At 37.4% G+C, this 19,079-nt stretch overlaps 3 protein-coding genes across 12 annotated transcripts in view; 1 reads left to right on the top strand and 2 right to left on the bottom strand.

The window, feature by feature from the left end:
• Positions 1 to 1,551, top strand: part of cast (calpastatin) — a 37,893-nt gene extending 36,342 nt beyond the window's left edge. For all 10 annotated transcript variants that reach the window (XM_053315377.1, XM_053315370.1, XM_053315376.1 and 7 more), the window contains one exon: positions 6 to 1,551. The gene's annotated coding sequence lies outside the window, so the exon portion shown is untranslated. The remainder of the gene's footprint in view (positions 1 to 5) is intronic.
• Positions 1,552 to 1,862: 311 nt separating this feature from the next.
• cd8a (CD8a molecule) lies at positions 1,863 to 4,073 on the bottom strand. The gene is made up of 6 exons (XM_053316114.1): positions 3,961 to 4,073; positions 3,502 to 3,828; positions 3,325 to 3,420; positions 3,117 to 3,224; positions 2,838 to 2,877; positions 1,863 to 2,337 (listed from the first exon to the last, which is right to left on the bottom strand). Exons 1-6 carry the CDS (start codon positions 4,007 to 4,009, stop codon positions 2,286 to 2,288), a joined length of 672 nt encoding a protein of 223 aa, XP_053172089.1. The 5' UTR covers positions 4,010 to 4,073; the 3' UTR covers positions 1,863 to 2,285.
• A 7,927-nt stretch (positions 4,074 to 12,000) lies between these two features.
• Positions 12,001 to 16,147, bottom strand: cd8b (cd8 beta). The gene is made up of 7 exons (XM_053316184.1): positions 15,909 to 16,147; positions 14,312 to 14,659; positions 13,151 to 13,234; positions 12,842 to 12,931; positions 12,613 to 12,646; positions 12,411 to 12,462; positions 12,001 to 12,231 (listed from the first exon to the last, which is right to left on the bottom strand). Exons 1-6 carry the CDS (start codon positions 15,961 to 15,963, stop codon positions 12,453 to 12,455), a joined length of 621 nt encoding a protein of 206 aa, XP_053172159.1. The 5' UTR covers positions 15,964 to 16,147; the 3' UTR covers positions 12,001 to 12,231; positions 12,411 to 12,452.
• Between the last annotated feature and the right edge of the window lie 2,932 nt (positions 16,148 to 19,079).

Below are 19,079 nucleotides of genomic sequence, written 5' to 3'. Positions count from 1 at the left end.
TGCAGGTTGTCGGTGCAATTGGTCGTCCAGAGGCCACAATGAGGGAGAAGCTCTCTGGATGATCTTTCTATTTTTCTAAATCGTCAAGAATGTATACTGACTGGATCAAAGACAAATGTAGACATGCCCATAACACTTGCTCATCACGTACACACACACACACACACACACACAAACACAAAAACACACACGCACGGCTCTGAGTGCAGTGCCTTACTTTCTCGGTTTCACACGTAGTCAAGTATGAGCTTTTTGTTTCTGCCTTTAGAGAGAATGAAAAGAGATGTTTTTTGAAGAATAAGTGATGAACGCATGGAAAATGTGAGAAGAGAGAAGAGTTTAACACAAGTGATCACCGTTTTTGTTTTTGCTGGTTGGTGTGTTGTGTGAGTTTGGGAAAGAAAGGCGTTGCCCGACAGAGTCCTGCGTGTGCATCTCAGCTGACAGTTTCTATGTTTCCATCGACACACTAACATCACAACGCAGCAGTCAGCTCAACCTGGTGGGGTTGTGATGTTGCTGTGCGGTCGGAGCAGTGGTGCCTGTCAGCTTGTGTGGGAGCTGTATGGAGTGGGTGTATAGTATCGGGAGGTTTGTGCAATCTTGATGTATACAGAAAAGCCAAGTTTTCTACTATGGTGTGGTCACATGCCATTAAGACACTAGTGTACAGCTTAGTTTGCTTCTATTTTGGACAACTCATAGTTTACATTATTAAATATGTGGAGGATTTTCAGGAGGTGTTCTGCTTCATTCTGTATCTGAGAGCTTTTTTGCAAATGCCATTTTACTTTGTGTAGAGAAATATCTGTCAAGAAGAGGGTCTTTTGTATGTATTTGGCCTTGTAGGAAGAAAAATACTGGTGTTCAAAGTGCACTTTGCGAACCAAGGTGGTTACTGCCTTCGTTTGTATACTGTAAAAAAAAAGAAAAAAAAGAAAAAAAAAGTTTTTTGCTCTATATAAGATAACACTGTATAATTTACAAAAGGGCTTTTTCTTTCAACTGTAAAGTCAAATATCACAATAATTTCCCCCATTTTTTTTTTTTCATGACAAAAGTTTTGTGTGGGTGTGAGTCAAAAGATATGAGAGATATTTTAGATGTGGGAAAACTAATTTAAAAAAACAACAAAAAAACAATGTAACAATATGAGTAGTAGTTGCTGTATTGTATGTAGAGTCTGGTTTAGTTCAGTGCTTACAATAAGGAACAGAAGCAGATGAAAAGCAGCAGAAAAGTGCAAAGTACAGCATTAAAATACAATCAATTGTTCTGAGAATAGCAGGGGGATTTTAACTAGACAAACTGCTTTATAGCACTTCTCTTTACTCCAGACTTAGTGGTTTTTCACTCAACAGCCCACTTCCCTTTTGACTCGGAAGGCTTACAACAAGACAAATGTCTTGCGCATTATGTAAAACTTTATATTTTAGTGCCAAGACCCTGAATGACTGATGGAGATGCAAACAGGCTGGTTTTATGCATTATTTTAGTAAAATGAAATACGGAACATAAATAAAGATGAATACAATTCATTGCTGTCAAGAAAGATTGTCTGAGTCATATTTTATTTTACACAATATATCAAAAAAAAAAAAAACACAGACAATGGATGAACTCTAATATATTGTACATCCTTTAAAAAAATTAAAAAACCGAAAACAAAACTTGATACAAATTTTATTGTACTTGAGACCACAGAATTAAAGGAACAGAAATGTCATTTTGGAGAACAAAAACTAAAAACTAAAAACAAAGTATCATTTTCAACCCTAGTCTTCACAGTATAGACAGTATGCTTCAAAAAATAAACAGGGTATAAATCAGCTCTTGAAAGGATAATACTGAAAATATTAATGGAATGAAAAGTAAAATGACTTATGTGCAATTTTTGCATTAACTTCATAAAATGCAAATATTCTCAGGATTTAAGTGATTTATATTTTCAACATTCATGGTAATCCGATCACTCAACATCTCATATCATATTTCATTGCAGTTTGATAAAGACTTAAATGTGCATGTGTACAAACAGCGCTGCGCTGCCGGCCGTCTAACCACAATGCAGTTAAAACTCAATGCTGACACTAAAGAACTTTAAAAACAACTTACTGTGTTTAACACTTCAACCAATTTAAACACTTTCGTGTTTTCTATCGCACACAAGGTGACAACAAATTATTTACCATGAATTTGTCGTTAAATTGATGATGAAAAATGATTTCTGCAACAAGAACACATGGCTGTAAAATAGCATGGACTGTGAAACTGCACCTTTGACATTAAACGTGTCTGTTGGCCATCATTTGTTTTCCAGGAGCTGGCGTCCGGGGCCTATATGAGATAAACAAGTAACAATATTTTTAAAAATGATTAGTGATTAATGATTAATGAATAGCTTATTTGAGTGACTCAGTTCAGATAAGGAAACAGCAGTCACTATCATGTAAAGGTTATTTTATGGGCCTGGAACTTCGTAATCATTTAGTAGAAAGAGTAGTGGAAAGAACTATTTAATATGGCACACATTATAGAGACAATAGAGACACACTCTGATAGTTGTGTAGGTCAGAGTTGAGTTAGTTCACTGGTTTATGAGCACTTGATTTCCTATTCAATTAAAACTTATAGATCCAACTCAATACATAAATATGAAAAATCTGAATAATTACGCAAAAATCATATTTACATTTCTTTGATGTCTGAGGTGAGTTGGGGGCGTTGTTAGGAGGACAAAGGACCTCAGTATTTCTAAAAATTCTGGCTACGGCCCTAAATGCAAAAACAATTATAGATTTTTTTTTAAAGAGAGAGAACTTAAAAACAAAACTTACTTTCTTTTGTAATGATGTGGACATCTCCGGGTCCTTATTCCTACAGTAAACCAAAAGATAAAAATATTACAAATCATCACATGTGACTGCAATAAAACAAAAAAACAAAAAACAAAAAACGTTTAAATCTAGTAAAGCAGAAAAATGGACTGAACATTTCTGAGGAAATCTTGTAGAATAAAAATAAGATTTAATGATTGCATATTTATTGTCTAAAAATAAAATTCAACTTCCTCCATGGAGTCTCTTCTGGGTTAAAGATGTCACATATGAACTTACGGCTGCAGTACACGCTGATGATGATGAGGAGCAGCAGAAGAAGGCCGCAGCTGCCAGCCAGTGCGCCCAGTATGATTGGATTACAAAAGGTGGAAAAACCGCTTCCCCCTGTTGCACGTGCAAAAACAAATGACCAACCATTTCTCCTCCCAGCTGATAATAACACTAGACAGGACTGTGATCTGGAGTGACAGTGATGAGCATTTACCTGACTTAGTAGAAGTATTACAAACGCACGCTGTGGTGGTCTTGGCTTCATCTTTTTTGGAGGTGGTGATCGGCGGTGCTACAGTCACGATTTGAGCTTTTTTTTTTAAGAAAGATTTCAAGTGTAGTGTTACTGAAAAGCGTCTACCATAAGAAGAGTAGTACATACTTATAGGACGAAACTCACCTACAACCAGTCGGGTTAATCGGCCAAAATGCAGTGCGTTACTTTTGAGAGTCGCACAGGTGTAAATGCCGCTCTCGTTCTTTTTGAATGACCTCAGGGTTAGTTTATCGTGGGAAGCCTTTGAGATATCGAATCTGTCAGGGATCTTTTCCTTCTCAGTCCCGCTTGACGGTGCGAAAGATCCTATGAATTCAACGTCAGGTGTGTCCAGGACTCGAAGCCAGATGACCAAGGTGCCCCCAAGTGGAGGAGTACACGATATCTCAACCGGATCCCCTTCCTTTGGTGTCACGTCTACAACAACTCCTGAGCTCACCCCTAAAGTTGTGATAAAATAGGAGCAATATCACCCACCCCTCTGTTTTCACACAAGACTATAAGACACATATCAGGGAACACTTAAAAAAAACTATCACACAACACTTTTAAGAATTTACTTAATGAACTTACCTTGATAAAACACCAGCATCATCAGCATATGAATCCACTTTTGGTCCATTTTTTAATCTTCGACAAGGCAATTGATGCCAAACACGTCTTGGTGGTGTTTGTTGGAGGCTGCTGTATAGAAGATCATTGACAGAGATAGCAAACCACGCCCCAGCTGTAACCTTCTTCTCGACTGTGTCAAATGGGATCCATGCAGCGGAGTGTTGCAGAGACCTCCTGCAACACGGTCGTGGTCTGCCAACATGTTTGAAGTGGAGCCCACCGATCTGCACATATCACTCCTTTGCCTCTGGTGTGAGGCATCGAATAACACGACCCGCATCCGAAAAGCAGTGCACAGCATGTATGTTGAACAGGATGGAGTAGGAAGAGTAACAGAAGAGCAGCCCATCAAATGGCTCTACACTATTTTCTGCAAAAAATCTAATAGTACACCTCTGATCACATGATTTGACTGGATAAACTCAAGTGACCCACTATGGCTTATGTGTCCTAATGAGACACTCAATCACTGCCAGCAACAGTTACTCTGCACTGTTGCTGATTTTGACGTTGACCTCCTTCCTAAATGCTGTTGCTTCATAGAAGATCATTACAAAAATGAAATTGTGTTGATATTACGGGTGAAATTTCTTCTTGGTGCAGCAAATTTAATTAAATCTGAGTTTAAAAGTCCATAAATAGATAGAAAATAATGTTCATGTTTAAATGCACACTGATCTCATAGAGGCTATTGTCTTCAGAAAGACATGAACAGTATATAGTATGAGCTGCCTGCTGATCTGGTTTCTCATCTCGGAAGACAAAAGGCAGGGTGGGGTATAGACCATCATCAGGAAGTATTACAGAGTTCTAGCATACCAATACATGTTATGTGTGACTTTTTGTCATTTACTCTGGGCCAGTTGGTACTCAAAAAATTAGTTTTTACAGAATATAAAATGTAAATTTGTGTAAAGAAGTATATGGTTAATAATATAGTTGTTGATTGTATCATTCCAATAGACATCATTGAAATAAACCTGTCAAGTTGTGCAGTAGCTCAAATGTGTTTAAGCATGGCACTGATGTACTAAAGTGGAAGAAGTTTCATCTGTTTTGCACAGCTAACCAAACCCAACACCCACTGTGTAACCCTGTTATCACAATCTTACGTCACTGCAGCTTGATAAAACCTGTAACCACTTGATGGCAGCAATTTATATGGCAATTATATATGGTATTTATAGCTTTCGTCATTGTGAATGACTGAACCATGAGTTATCAAACTGCTGCTGCTCCCTCTTTTATTTGATGCTTTACAGGCCACTAAAGTTTGAAGCGGAAACTTTATACTACAATGACATCACCAGAGTTGTTTTCTCAGAAGAGCTGCTTCCAGAGAAGACCTTAGTGTCTTCAGAGGCTGTGTAGTATTCCTCATGACGAGGGAACTGGTTCTCATGTGTAAAATAAGTAAAATGATGGATAAGATGGTTAACAGTCAGATAAGTCAGGTTTTCATCCAAATCATTCAGAAAATCGATACAATAAAATGTATATTAACATGTTTTTTCATCCACTACTGTTCTGTGAATATTAATATATAAGTGCATGGCAGTAAACAGTTGGTGGTGCTGATCGAGTAAACCACAAAGATGATGGGACAATGTAATGAGGTTGTCAATCACTACAAAAAATGTGATTTATTCAGTCTGATCATATTTTGAAAGACCAGAAGAACCACACACATTGTTTTATCCCTATTCAAATTAGCTGGAGGGCTAAACCAGAAGTTAGCTGTGTCAGCCATGTGCAGTATGTTTTCATCCAGGTTATTTCTCTACAGCAGGAATTGTTTTATTTGGGCCCTGCCTTTAACGCTGTATTCAGTTCATCCATGATGGGATGCGATACAAATCCTGGCGATGGAGTGAATGATGGACAGAGCAGCTAACATCACAACTTCTTGCTTTTTGAAGAATTTTGATAATAGTACTGCATCAACTATATGCTGCCCAGAGGGCTTAGAGATATTTAAATCATACACATCTTGTATGTCATCATTTATTTGCTAAAATAGTTTTTTGGTTGTTTTGTTTTTTCTACCTCATTTTTTTTTAATATGCAAATGTAAAAAGCACATAAAGAAGGGAAACCCATCTATAGCAATATTAAAGGCAACCTGTGGAGGTTTTGACCTCTAGTAAAGCTATAGAGCAGTTTTTTAATAGTATTTCCCTGTTTTGCTTGTCTCATGCCTGGGCATGACGATATACCTGGGTGACACAATACCAAACAACAACTACCATGGCTTGAGGCTAAAGACTAAACACTTTGAATTTAGTGCTTTATAAATAAAATGTATTATTATTAGTATTATTATAAAGCCAATTCAGAAGTATCTTGAAGTGTAATACCATTTATGCCCACTAGATGCTGGGTCAAAAAAAAATCCCTGTCTCCAATTGACTCCCATTCAAAAAAAATAAAAATACTAAGTCAAACATTTTCTCAACAAGTCATTTTGGTTTCAATCGCGAGACTTAATGTAGCTTTGATGTCTGCCATGTGGGTGTTGACAGTTCATTCACCAGCTCTGGGACTGAGTCAGACTATTGTTGCTATATGTTTCAGTAAGTTTAATGTTACTAGATTAGGATACTAATAATGTAACTAAGGTAGCTCCTTAGCCAGAGTCTGCTACACTTCGTGTTCCCTTTCAGCCCAAAGTAGCAGGCCGTAGCTATTTCCAGAGCATGAAATGCCTCTGAAAGGTCCTGGCTCAAAACGGAAAAAATTAGTGCTGAATATAAGCAGCAATCCTGCGCTTCAAACTGGCTCCAATACATCTCAATGGCTGATGTCACACCTCACTATGTCACTCTTTATGGTCTGAGTCTTCCTGCTGCTGTCATATTCCTGCACTGTCTGCACACATTGTTGGGACTTTCAGTAGCGTATTTTGACGTGGGCAGCCGCTCAAGATTGGTTTTCTATCACTTGCACGTCGTGTCTTCTTTTTATAATGTCACCGAGGTTGAAACAAGTAATGAGCCTGTTTTGACAATGTAAGGAGTAGGAAGTACAGATATTTGTGTTCAAATGTAGGAAGTAAAAGTAAAAAGTCATCAGAAAAATAAATAGTACTCAAGTAAAGTGCAGATACCTGAAAAATGTACTGAAAAATTAGTACAGTAATAAACCACAAATACTCCCACCTCCCACCTCTGTACACACAATACAGCTGGTGAGAGACACGTAATGTCCATGGGGCATTTTAAGGTCTCCTGAGAGTAAAGAAAACCGAAACATTATCACCCTAACTGTCAAAAGTGTCTGAGTGATTATGTTTGAGATTTAGAACTCGTACAGCCCTACAGTGGAAATCAGGGACTGAACTGGAATGTAAAATATTAGCACAACCATTAGTGACAATTACCTAAACTTAAAGTGAGACCCAAGTTTTAAATCTGAATTTTACATTTCGTTTCACTTTGTCATTCTTTATGCAGGTACATAAAAACCAAATAATGTTTCACAACACTTACAAAACACTTTAAAAAAGGGAACAGTGCATAATTAACATTCAAATTGTCAGTTAAAAATAAGACACTATATAAATAATAAAAATAATATTCCATAAATAGTTCATAAATAAGTGCTAAATTACATGGTCAGCAAAGACACACACCATAGCTTCTAAACGAGCAATAATCAAGTTTTGTGTGGCCTGCCCCTCAGAGAGGCCTGGCAATGACACATTAATAATTGTCATGTGAAATTGTGTCTAACACTACTTAAGTGAAACTCCCTTCAGCACTGATGAGGAGAGCAACAGTAGCTATGGCACAACTCAAGACCTGTCCTGTTTCCTGTTCAGTGATGGAAAGTAAGTGCACCGATTTAGTAATGGGCAACAAATGCACATTGACATTTTGCTTTGTTGTGGGCGTTTTTATCTGTTCCATGGGTGGGAGGAGAGAGACAAACCGAAACTAACAGAGAGAAAGAGACAATATTGTGTTCTTTTGAAATGTGCTGCTCAGTATTTTCTTTACCAGCTCACGATTCCATGAAAATTCAAATGCTAATTATTAAGTTAACTTTTTTGCTTTTTTGTTTTCCATGAATCACTTTGACATTTATTTCAAATGAAACCGTGATGGAAACCGTGTCGGTTTCAGGTTTTGCATGGTTTTCAGTAAGCAGGGGATTCTGTTGATAATTCTTTGATAGAGGGAAGACCTAGTCAAAATGCTCTCAGTTAGCCCACTTCAGCTTTCCATCTGTCTGTTTCAGGGTTGAGTCACTCACAAACACACCTGCATGGGCTTCCCTATCTTAGTCACACAGGGGGTCTCCAACCTGAAACTTACATTTGTGTGTTGGTGTGTGTGTGGATGTATGCAGTGGGCGACCAGGGGAAGCCAGTGAGAAAGAGAGGACCCTGTGCAGTAACACCGAAATAACTTGACATTAAAATAGGAGTTATACTTCCATTCTGAAAGCAGCAGCAGAATTAATACCAGTAAATCAGCATCAACACCAGTTGTTTGTTAACTATTTCATCAGTTCAGCTCACCTGTCACTGCTCTGCTGCTGAACTGGCAGTTTCAGGCATTATGAGACATGGAGTTGTGAAAAGGAAACCGAGAGCATCAAGAGAAGTAAGTAGAAATGGAGGGCTCAGAAATAGAGCAATTTGGTACATCATAATGTCTTCTTATTATTATTATTATGTTACCAAGACTTCCTGTTAGGATGGTGCTGTGTATGTTTGGTCTTGGACAAATAATGTCTAGACTAAATTAGCTTGAATTGCCTTTTGAAAAGAAAGCTGAGATTAGGTTGGCAAATAGGTTTACATTGGAATTTTATGTTTAATGCATAAAATGTGTCATGGTATAGATGAACAAGGGAAATGTACTCTAATTCAGTGTTCCATATGTGGATATACTGTACACAGGGTAGTGATCCAGTGGACCCTCTCTCTCGACCTGATTGTGACTTTGATTGTTAACTTAGATAATCTAGAAACATACAACTCTTACCATATCCTGTGACAGTTGATCCCATAAAGCACAATCTGACATATTACACAATATGTTTTCTGCAGGATTTCATCACTGGATCAGTATTGTTGCTTAACATACATGTACTTGAAGTCAAACATGGTTACCATTTATGACTGCTTTTATATTATGCTTGTGTGTTTTCTTGTTGCATCATTTAAATGTAATGGCTTTAAATGTGAGTCTACAGAACTGACATACAGACTGCTGTATGTTGTTAAAATGTATTATTTATACTCAGTCATGTGTAAACTTGCTCTTGCCAAAAAAATAGCAGAGGAGAGATTTTTCTTTTTCATTATGAAGTCTCACATTTCACATGTAAACTGTTATCGTATATGTGATATCATATGAAATTCACATCTTTTTTGTAAGACGTAATATATATCAGAAGTTACATTTTACAGTCATGTAATTAATGCATGATATTCCACTTCAACATCTGTTCTGCTATTGTTTGTTTCTGTTTCCCTGAGATACACCTTCACATACAATTTATAGTTAACATCAACAAGGAATCTAATTAGAGTAGGGCATATTAGCTGCTCTTGTTTTATTGTGTTTTTTTATATATCATGTGTTGTATTTTTAATACACTGTGTTTTCTGCACGGCTGCTAATTCGGCCAGATCTCTCTTGTGAAAGAGATCGTTGATCTGAATGGGACTTCCTGGTAAAATACAGGTTAAATGAAAATAATCAACGGGTTAAAATCTAAATTAAAATTGTTAAACTTTCAAACACTGAGATAACTATGCCTTAGTGTTTCCCTTTAAGTTTTACATTTTAAACAGATAGTTGAATTTGACTTGGCAGCAGGTAGCAACAATAAAAACGTCCACGTTAATTTTGTGGTATATATTCATCAGAGGTTGGTGCGATACAACACACACACACACACACACGGTTACCAAAATATGCTGTGGATAGTTTACATGTAAGGTATAGTATAGTATTTTTACATAGCTTTAATAACACACATCTCTAGTTATCATCAGAAAACAGCAGACTTCAAAGCCCTGTAACAAACGATCTACAAGTCTACTGCTGCTACCTACAGCAGTAGACTACCTACAGATTTCCTGCAACTGATATGAACAAATTATTTCCTCAAACGTTTACAAAGGATGATGATAATCACTTCAACTTATATTTAGCTAATGTCGTCTAATACAACAGCCCTGAAATAGATAGTTCCTTTATGATGCTCAGGTTTGTGTTTCAACTGTGTGGGCTTTACAGAGACTAGAGCTAGAGCTCGTGGTGCTGTTGAACCTGCACTACATTATACTGAGACATGTTTCTAATATTTCTATTATTGTCCAACCGATTGTCCAATAAAATATATTAATAGGGGTAACTGTTCCTAAATAAGTGTAGACTCATTTGTTTGTGTATGTATATGGTACAACAAAACAGCAGTTTAAAAAATGAAAAGTGTTGATACAGCATTTGTTTGATTTTGTTATTTTAATGTAACCACTGTTAACTGTTGAATGTATTTATTTCATCATTGAAACTCCCTTTAATACCCTTTGCTTTACCATGAATTATAAATGAATACATGAACGACCCTTCCCTAGCCCCACCTGCCTGCCGCCCCATCACACACTTTTACACACACATATACTGTATGTGTATAGTCATTTACAATGTGTTTCAATGCATTTTGTAATTGGACTGCAATCTACATTGTATTATATCATGTATAATAAAACACACCAACAAAAAGCTGTCTTAAAGTTTTCATTTTTTCTTCCAGTGTTCTCATTTCAAAACTGTAACGCTGTCTCTCTCTCTGTGTCTCTGTGCTTGTGGTTCGGTCTGTGGTATTTTTGTGGTCTTTTTGTTTCAGGGATTAGATGAAGAGCTCAAAAGCTGAGCGAAGCGATAGCATCTAAGTGAACATGGCTCTGTCTCCTCTCTCTCCAGCACACAGGAAAGGGTCGCGCACACTCCTTGAGACCCGAACAACCACCAACACAGTTGTTTCTTTACACTTCTCAATCTCACAGGTGTGCATGTGTGTAGCCTGAGTTGTGAGAGAGAGAGAGAGAGAGAGCAAGAGATACTCACTTAGCCATACAATTACTGTTGTCTGAAAAAGACTTTAACAATAAAGTCTGCTAGCATATAATGAGGGCAATTGAACAGAAACTGAGTGTGATGTAAGTTTACACATCAAAAGTAAAGCAAGAAACCAAACCCTGTCACTCACCTACTCATCTTCCGCCAAACACAATATTGACAATGGAAGTACAACACCCACTTCCAAACCTCTCTTCTCTTTCATAGATGTGCGCACAGACGTTTTTTAGATGTACAACATACTACAACAAACATTTTGAAACATAAGACAACAGAGTTATTTTAATTATCTGTGCACAAGTCATAACTGTCATTAGAGATACACAGCATTTCAAGTCTGTGGGTAACTGTGTATGTACAAGGCACACTGTATCATTGCGGGAAAAGGATATTTGCTTCTGGGTGCCTTTATTAACAGATAATGCAATGGTTTCCATCACTCATCAAAATAAGTCTGCTGCCACAATGATTGATTGGAAATACACAATTTTATTTAACAGACTTATGCAGCATTTTAAAAAATGAACTTGACTCTTTTATTTAAGATATATATATGTGAACAGAATGCATACAAATATTGTAAAAGACACACAGATAATTACAGAACAGAACAAAACACATAACAATACTGTATCTCCATCCATCTGTTTTGTGGTCTGCCTGCTTTTTGAATGTAAAAATACAAATTAGATTTCTGTTGAAGTACACAACACATTTGTATCACAATATGAGCTCTGAAAAAAAGCACTGTCCTGTTGTAATCTAAAAACCAAAGCTACAGATCCGGCTGAATTGAAAAAAGTACTTATGATATAACTATAATAATGATATAACCTGCGTATTGATAAAAACAGTTAATTGACAACTCAAAAAATATTATAGGCGACAAATTACAGCACAGAATTTAGGACTGAACTTGGTGGAACTGATTTTATGATATTTGTAACAAAAACAGTCTAAATATTACAATATGTTAGATGGCTGCTGTTGAAAACATGAAACCGAGCTGAGGCTGAGCAAACATTTCACTGTAAATAAACATGACGCATTGTGAACAGCGCAGATCCTCAAAGTGAATCATGTTCTTTATGGTCCACTGGACGCCAGCTTAAGTTAAGCACTTCCACCGCTGCAATCACAGAAGCAAGTGTTAGTGGTTATGAAAGCTTTTTCATATTCCTACAGCATACACAACTTCTTTTCTCTGTTTTACTTTAAGCTGAAAACATTTTGTATGGGGATAAATATCAAACATATATATTTATTATGTTTCATAAACGTATTACATTACGCACATAAGGTACATACTTTGAGCCAAATATAAGCTGCTGATGGAGGGCTTCAGGTCTTCTACCTCGTCCTTAATGGAAAAAATAACAGGAAAGAGATTAAACTATTGGTCAATTACAACATATACAACTGAAGAAGCAAAATGAAAGAATCCAAGGAATATTTTGTATTATACAGAAAATATAACAGCTATTTTGACCATCTGTAGTAATCTACTTACTTTGCAAAGCGGTGCCGACATTTTTTGGGCAGCCCTGTACGCAAGAACATGTTATAACAAAAGAAAAAATGGTCTTTTCATTCAAATACATTTCAAAGCATGACAGCTGTGTGAATGGTTTGAATTCCTGAGAATTTGGTGCATCGCTTTGAATGATTCTCTACAAACAGTGTGATTTCCTCTTCCTGAATTCACATTATTTAGTGCATTAAACTGGAGGAGTACTTACGGCTGAAGTAATACAGCGTACAGATGATCGCTAGAGCCAGTCCCGCAATTAATCCAACCAACGACCACAGAATCAGTGAGTCGCAGCCATCTGGAGCAAACACACATACATAGTGCATGGCTTTATTTGTCTTCTTGAATACCATCAGTACAACCTCACAATGGCTGTAGAAAACTTGTATTGCTTTCACATCATCACAATATGATACAGTACACAAGATTTATAATGCATATATTCACAGAGCAACACACTATACAGTATACATACAAGTGCTCTTTTTCTTTTAATGAGAAATTCTTAATAACTTACCCTGTGAAGAACTCTTGTTGCATCTACAGACTCGTTTTACAACTTTTTTAGCTGTCGTCGTAGGAGGTGACGTTGTAGGGGTCACTGTCAGGTAAAGAATGTAAAGAATCTTTTTAAGAGAAATTAAAGCACTACCCGTCAACAGTATAAAATAAAATAGAACTTGTTGTTGACAAGAGTAGAAAATGGTCTTTGGTAAACCGAAACATGAAAGCAACTTTTAAAAAAGGTAATATATAGGACAGATGTGATAACAAAAGACATTTAAGACTAAACAACCACTTTGTGATACAGATGAGATTGTTCCCTATCATTCTGCTCTGGCAATGAGTTCATCCAGCTTGATGCTTTCCAAGCGCACATTAAATAGCGTCAGAAATGATTGTGACCAGTATCTCCGCTCAGATTCTCTCTAGTAGAGTCCTCTTAGGCCAGCGGACAGTTTTTCGCCAGTCTTTTCCTTTTCAGCTCAAAGATATTCACGTATTGATTAATAAACTCTATAGACATATCAAGATAAATAGGATAAACTCAATTACTGTATCTATCAGATGTAATTTTCTTGTTTATCCATAATCTGGAAAAGAAGTGCTCAATCACGGTCGAAAGAAACATATGTACCATAATTATCATGCATGGCTGTTACATATATGTCTCAACAAAAGCGATAACAGCAGTCACTGTGCTACTGAGGTAGTTCAGAGAGTCCACTTAGTCTACATGCTTGAAATAGGCTGCCGCACCAGATGAGCGAGACAAACAATAAGAAACTTCATAGCAAATTATTTTTTTGGTCAGGACTAATAGCACTCCGGTCCTGAGAGGTACAGTACATCTTAAAATAAACCCATAAATAAGTAAACCCATTTTAATTAGAATAGAGGGAGACGTGAGACAAAGTTGCCTGGACAAACTCAAACTCGGGCCGTGGTAGTTACATTACAAATATCGTGGCATATAATCATCTGAACTCAAAATTTTCAGTTTACAATCAGTATAATGTGTTGAATACCTTACTGCAACAGATTAAAATGCAGAGGTTTGGTTCAGATCTGCATTGAGCACCTGAAATCAATCAGTCCTCTACCTGTCAGATGAATTCACAGTGCTGCCTGACATTTAACATTTAGTCTCAAACATTTGAGATTTCAGGATACAAACCTCCTGGTAGAAAAAGAGTCCCAGGTTTCCACATTTCGTTGTTTTTCCTGTCCTTCAGAACACAAGAATAAATCGCTGTGTCCTCTCGTGACACATTCACGATGCGTAGCGAAAAGGACGAGCTCTTTTTGTGGAGTGTGAACCGTGAACTTATATTTTTATTCATATTGGTACGCTCAGCGTTGTTACAATTGCCGATGAACTCTACTTTCTTATCTTGGGGGATGCTGCGGAACCAGTAGCCAGAGTCACAGGTGATGTTGAAACAGTCACATTCAATATTCGCTGTACTGTCGAGTTTGGTGTAGAGAACTTTGAGGGGTCCGTTTTGCAGGGTCTGACACAAACCTGTGAATGGAGATAGAGGGACACACTTTTGGTACACTGAACAACTCCATAGTGCTCACGAGCTCTGGGTAGTCTACCTTTAACATTTGGAGCTATAATACAACTACAAACTCGAGGCCTAACTTCCAAGAATTGCTGTTATTTTGTCAAAAGGGCTACTCGGTCTTGTGCTTATATTTCAAACCAATTTGTCCGTCAGCTGGTCTTTAGAAAGATTCGAGGAAAAGTATTTAGCAACAATGCGTGTGCAGTTTCTCCAACTTAAATAAATTATGACGAACTATGATTTAAACACACATACAAGTTATCATGTGTCAAGTAAGGCAGTAGAATGTGCAATCGTAACCGCCAGTATGATATAGACTAAAACTACCACCAAAAGTGTTGCAAGAATGGAAATAAGGTGACATTTTGAAACTTCTATATGTTGAAGCTGCTATATAGCGAGACTACTTAAACACTTCTGCAATGTAAGAGCTATTTCATCTCATTTTAGAATCAGTTCACATGCCTATTTTTTGTGTTTTGGAGTGATGGAGTCAGGTATTTCAGCATATACCTGTTGCAATCGCAGGTCTTATCATATATCTAAAGGTAAGCGGCAGCTCAAAGCCTGCCTGTGTGTGAAATCTGAAGTCTGTGGGAAGATTTTTCTGTCCTTGCCAACATGCATGAAATACAAGTTGCCTAACGTTAAAGAATATTTCAAATCGATTAACTCTTAGCCCAATGTACCACAATATCGTTAAAAATGATACATTTTAATAGATCCATAGAGATATAATATTTCTAAAAACATGTAAATAAAGACATGATATGGACTTACTGTCGAGCATAAACAGGTTGTGTGTGTGTTACCCTCATTTAAAAAAAAAAAATCAATATAGCTTCCACTCACACCATATTATCACATACTGATATCAATAACTTATGTCAGTACTATAGTACAATTGTAAAATGACAGTAATTTCAATAATTACAACTTCCATAACATTTTGACACTTATAGTTTTAACAAAGGTTGCGTCGTTCCTGTCTGATTGTAACTGCACATCGGCTGTCAGCAATGAATTCATCCTTTTAGCTCAACTCATGGTTAGGACTGTATTTGATTAATGTAGACAGAATTTAAGTTAAACAATCCTCAGTTTCAGTAGACAATAACACATCACTCGCTACAGGCCCGACTGAGAGAGGATATCAAGAACGCTGGTGGCTTATAAAAGCAACAATGAAAGAAAAATACTCACCTGACGTCCATAGGGATACTGTCACAAGTATCCATGCCTGGGGAAGTGAGAACATTTTGCCCGGTCACCAGTGTGTGTTCGTGCGTGTGTGTATCTTGAGTGGTAGCTGTAGGACAGTGCTGATAGTTTCTTTTCCTGATTTCTATCTGTTAGATGATGGGAGGAACTGAGCCCACAGGGCCCTGAGTCGTCAGGGTAACACCCCAATGTGACACACACACGGCCTATCAGAAAGAGGACTTGCACATAACACACACACACACACACACACACACACACACAACGCAGAAAAGGGAGGGTACCATGTAAAGCTTTAAAAGAAAGCTAACCCATCCATTCTCACCTTTTTTGCATACAAAAAAAGCAACCAAGAATTAAAAATTGTTTATACCTTAGAGAGATGTGGATTGGTGAAGCAGAAATACACAGCTCATCATACAGGGCATAAGGTGTTGTATATATCACCAAGCTCATGATAAACACCTGAAAAGTTGTGGTGATATTTGATCAGAGCTGATATGATACCACATATCAAGGGTTGTATATTCACAGAGCAGCATTTTGCAGTGCTGCAATCTCTGCCCAGGTGCATGACCTAGAGCTCCGCAGAGTCCTACATACACAGCTACACACAATGCACTGCAATGCATGGCAAGGGAATACCCATGTATGGAGTTTAAACCTTAACTATTAACTGGAAATGAAGGATCAATGACACAAACCTTGATCTACAATACTGTAGATTGTGGATCAGAACCTGTGTGTGAATACAGCTGCTTCACTTTTTTCCATATTACTTCAAGAGTATAATGATAATTAACAAAACATCAATGCCAAACACAATGATGCTTAAGGACGAAACACATATGGCAATTTTATAAAGTAAATCATAGGAATTCAGTATATTTATCATTTGTGAAAAGATCAATTTATTTCTATTAAGAATTAATATAAAATAAGTTTAATAGTGAAACCTTTCTGAAGTTTTCCAGCTGACAGTGGACTTTCCTCAGCCCATGTCTTGTCGTATGAATGCTTCAATCTTTAAAGAAATATTGACATTCATGATCTAAATTTACTAAAAACAAATTGTCTTCAATTTGCTTTGAGTAAAGATGAAGGGGTGAAGGACTGATTGGCATGCAAGTTGATTTTCGTCGAGCAGTTACAGACATGCTGCATGAAAACATGACAGCCAAGGTTCATTTTCAGAAACGTGAATTTGGGACAGTTGTTTTCATGATTGAATTCTTCATCATGTCATTTGCCAGTTAAGAAAAATAGTGAGACTATGTAGTTTTCCAGAGCCTCAGATGACTCGTTTTGCCAAATATCAGTGCAAACCCCAAAGCTAATTCATTTAAAATGATGTGAACCAGTGAATGTTTGACATTTTTGCTGAATGACTTATCAGACTGATTATCAAAACGTTAGCCGATGCTTAAAATCTATTCCTCCATTAATCAAATACTCAAGTCAGAACTACATTTCACAATAATCAGTTAGATTTGTTGCGTTTGGCGGATATTCCAAAAGACATGAGGTACAGTGACGTCTATTACACTAACAGACTGTCAGAGAGATACTGCCATTTATGAGCAGCAATGACATGTGGTGGTTCACTGCATTTGAACGAATCGAAGACGCACTTAAGATTTCTTTGCAGTCGATATCTTACTTTAAACCCTACTTGTAAGTACTTTATTCCACATTAAAGGGAATATGTCCCACTGATTGGCATTTATGTCATTTTGACGCAATCTGTCTCATAAAATGAGAGCTGACTGTTTCCGTGGAACTCAGAATTTACTAACTTAATAAAACTGAAGACGGCTTAAATCATCCGAGTGGTGTCTGTGGATTGTTCTTTTGCATGTGTATTTATGTGTAAGGTTAGGGCGTAGAAAGGTCTGGCGGGGGTCTTAAAGTGAGAGGATGTGGGCACCATATAGCAATACGGGGGTCGAAGATTCGAGCGCGACAAGGAGAGACCACAGGATTCTTTGAAAACAGGAGATCTCAGGGGGCTTTAGAGCTGCGCTTTACACACTGCTGAACTATGAAGCCTTTGTTGGCCTCTCGCTTCAGTCAAACGCTGAGAAGTTGTTTGCCTCTCATTTCTCTTCTCTACACCTCTCATCAGCCATGTTCATATTCTGTCACATGTTGAGTTTTCTTGGATCTCATCTCTACTATTTCATATATGTAGTTTTTTCCTTGTAACAGCAATTTTACTACCTTTCTTTAGCTTGAGTCCTGTCTTGATGTACACCTGGTATTAACATTTGATCCTAACTCCTGGTCGACACACACCTTTGCATTTACACCTCATTAATGAGCATTCTTGTAATCGCTGTTCTCCTTTTCCAACAGGTCTGTGAATCATCCTGTCAGTCATTTACAATACCAGACCACCACTTCAGTCTGTTCTTAAAGTCCATAGTGCCTGCAGCTAGCTGAATTTTAAAACTTCTTTCTAGAAATCTCAATTTTCACAAAGCCAAACTAGATAATGCATCCAGGTCCATGAAATCTGTGAACTACGTAAAGAATTTTAAAAGGTGATGGAAACAGGAATTTTGGTTTGAGGCTGCTGTTCTGAAGAGATGAAGCAGCTTAAGTCTGGCCACCTTTAGTACGTGGAATACTGTATCACCATCATTGTTTACAGTAGATCCTTATCAACTGAGAGAATACAAATGCAACTATTTTCCCTACTTTTTATTGCAACCAGGGCCGGCAATGTCACTTATTTGTTCGCAAACTGTCTCTGTTAAGTTACCATGAAGAGTCCTCAACTGTTTGTGTTTAATTCATCACTGACTACATCTGAACAGGAATCTTTAAGTTTGTGAAGCGCTGTCCCCGTTTGAACTTATGCACCTGTCTGACCCCAATGTGGTGTTTTGATGTGCAAATACACAAATACACACATCAACAAACAGACAAATGCAATGATATGCAGTGTCTTACCACTCTCTGTTTCTGACATACGTTGAGCTTCACTACATCCTCTTTAACAGCACTCCTCCACCCATTGGTCTACCTGCCTGAGTGAAACCACAAGCAGCTTCAAAGGAAATTAAATGGCTAAGCTTCTAACAATTATCTTTTATTGTCTTTACTAATGCGCTGGCTGAAGCTCAACAGCGCCAACCACAGGATGCTAAA

The sequence above is a fragment of the Scomber japonicus genome, chromosome 3 (genome assembly GCF_027409825.1).
Source record: "Scomber japonicus isolate fScoJap1 chromosome 3, fScoJap1.pri, whole genome shotgun sequence".
In the NCBI taxonomy this organism is placed as follows: Eukaryota; Metazoa; Chordata; class Actinopteri; order Scombriformes; family Scombridae; genus Scomber; species Scomber japonicus.
This window is presented reverse-complemented; position numbering and strand designations above follow the sequence as displayed.

Excerpts from the sequence above, each read along its gene's own strand:
- cd8b (XM_053316184.1), bottom strand. The coding sequence starts at position 15,963 with ATGTTCTCACTTCCCCAGGCATGGATACTTGTGACAGTATCCCTATGG. Across the intron at positions 13,235-14,311 it reads GACTCTTTTTCTACCAGGAG|TGACCCCTACAACGTCACCT; the intron begins GTTTGTATCCTG and ends TTTACCTGACAG. Across the intron at positions 12,932-13,150 it reads CAACAAGAGTTCTTCACAGG|ATGGCTGCGACTCACTGATT; the intron begins GTAAGTTATTAA and ends TGTTTGCTCCAG.
- cd8a (XM_053316114.1), bottom strand. The coding sequence starts at position 4,009 with ATGGACCAAAAGTGGATTCATATGCTGATGATGCTGGTGTTTTATCAA. Across the intron at positions 3,829-3,960 it reads GATGCTGGTGTTTTATCAAG|GGGTGAGCTCAGGAGTTGTT; the intron begins GTAAGTTCATTA and ends TCACAACTTTAG. Across the intron at positions 2,878-3,116 it reads CATCAGCGTGTACTGCAGCC|GAATAAGGACCCGGAGATGT; the intron begins GTAAGTTCATAT and ends GGTTTACTGTAG.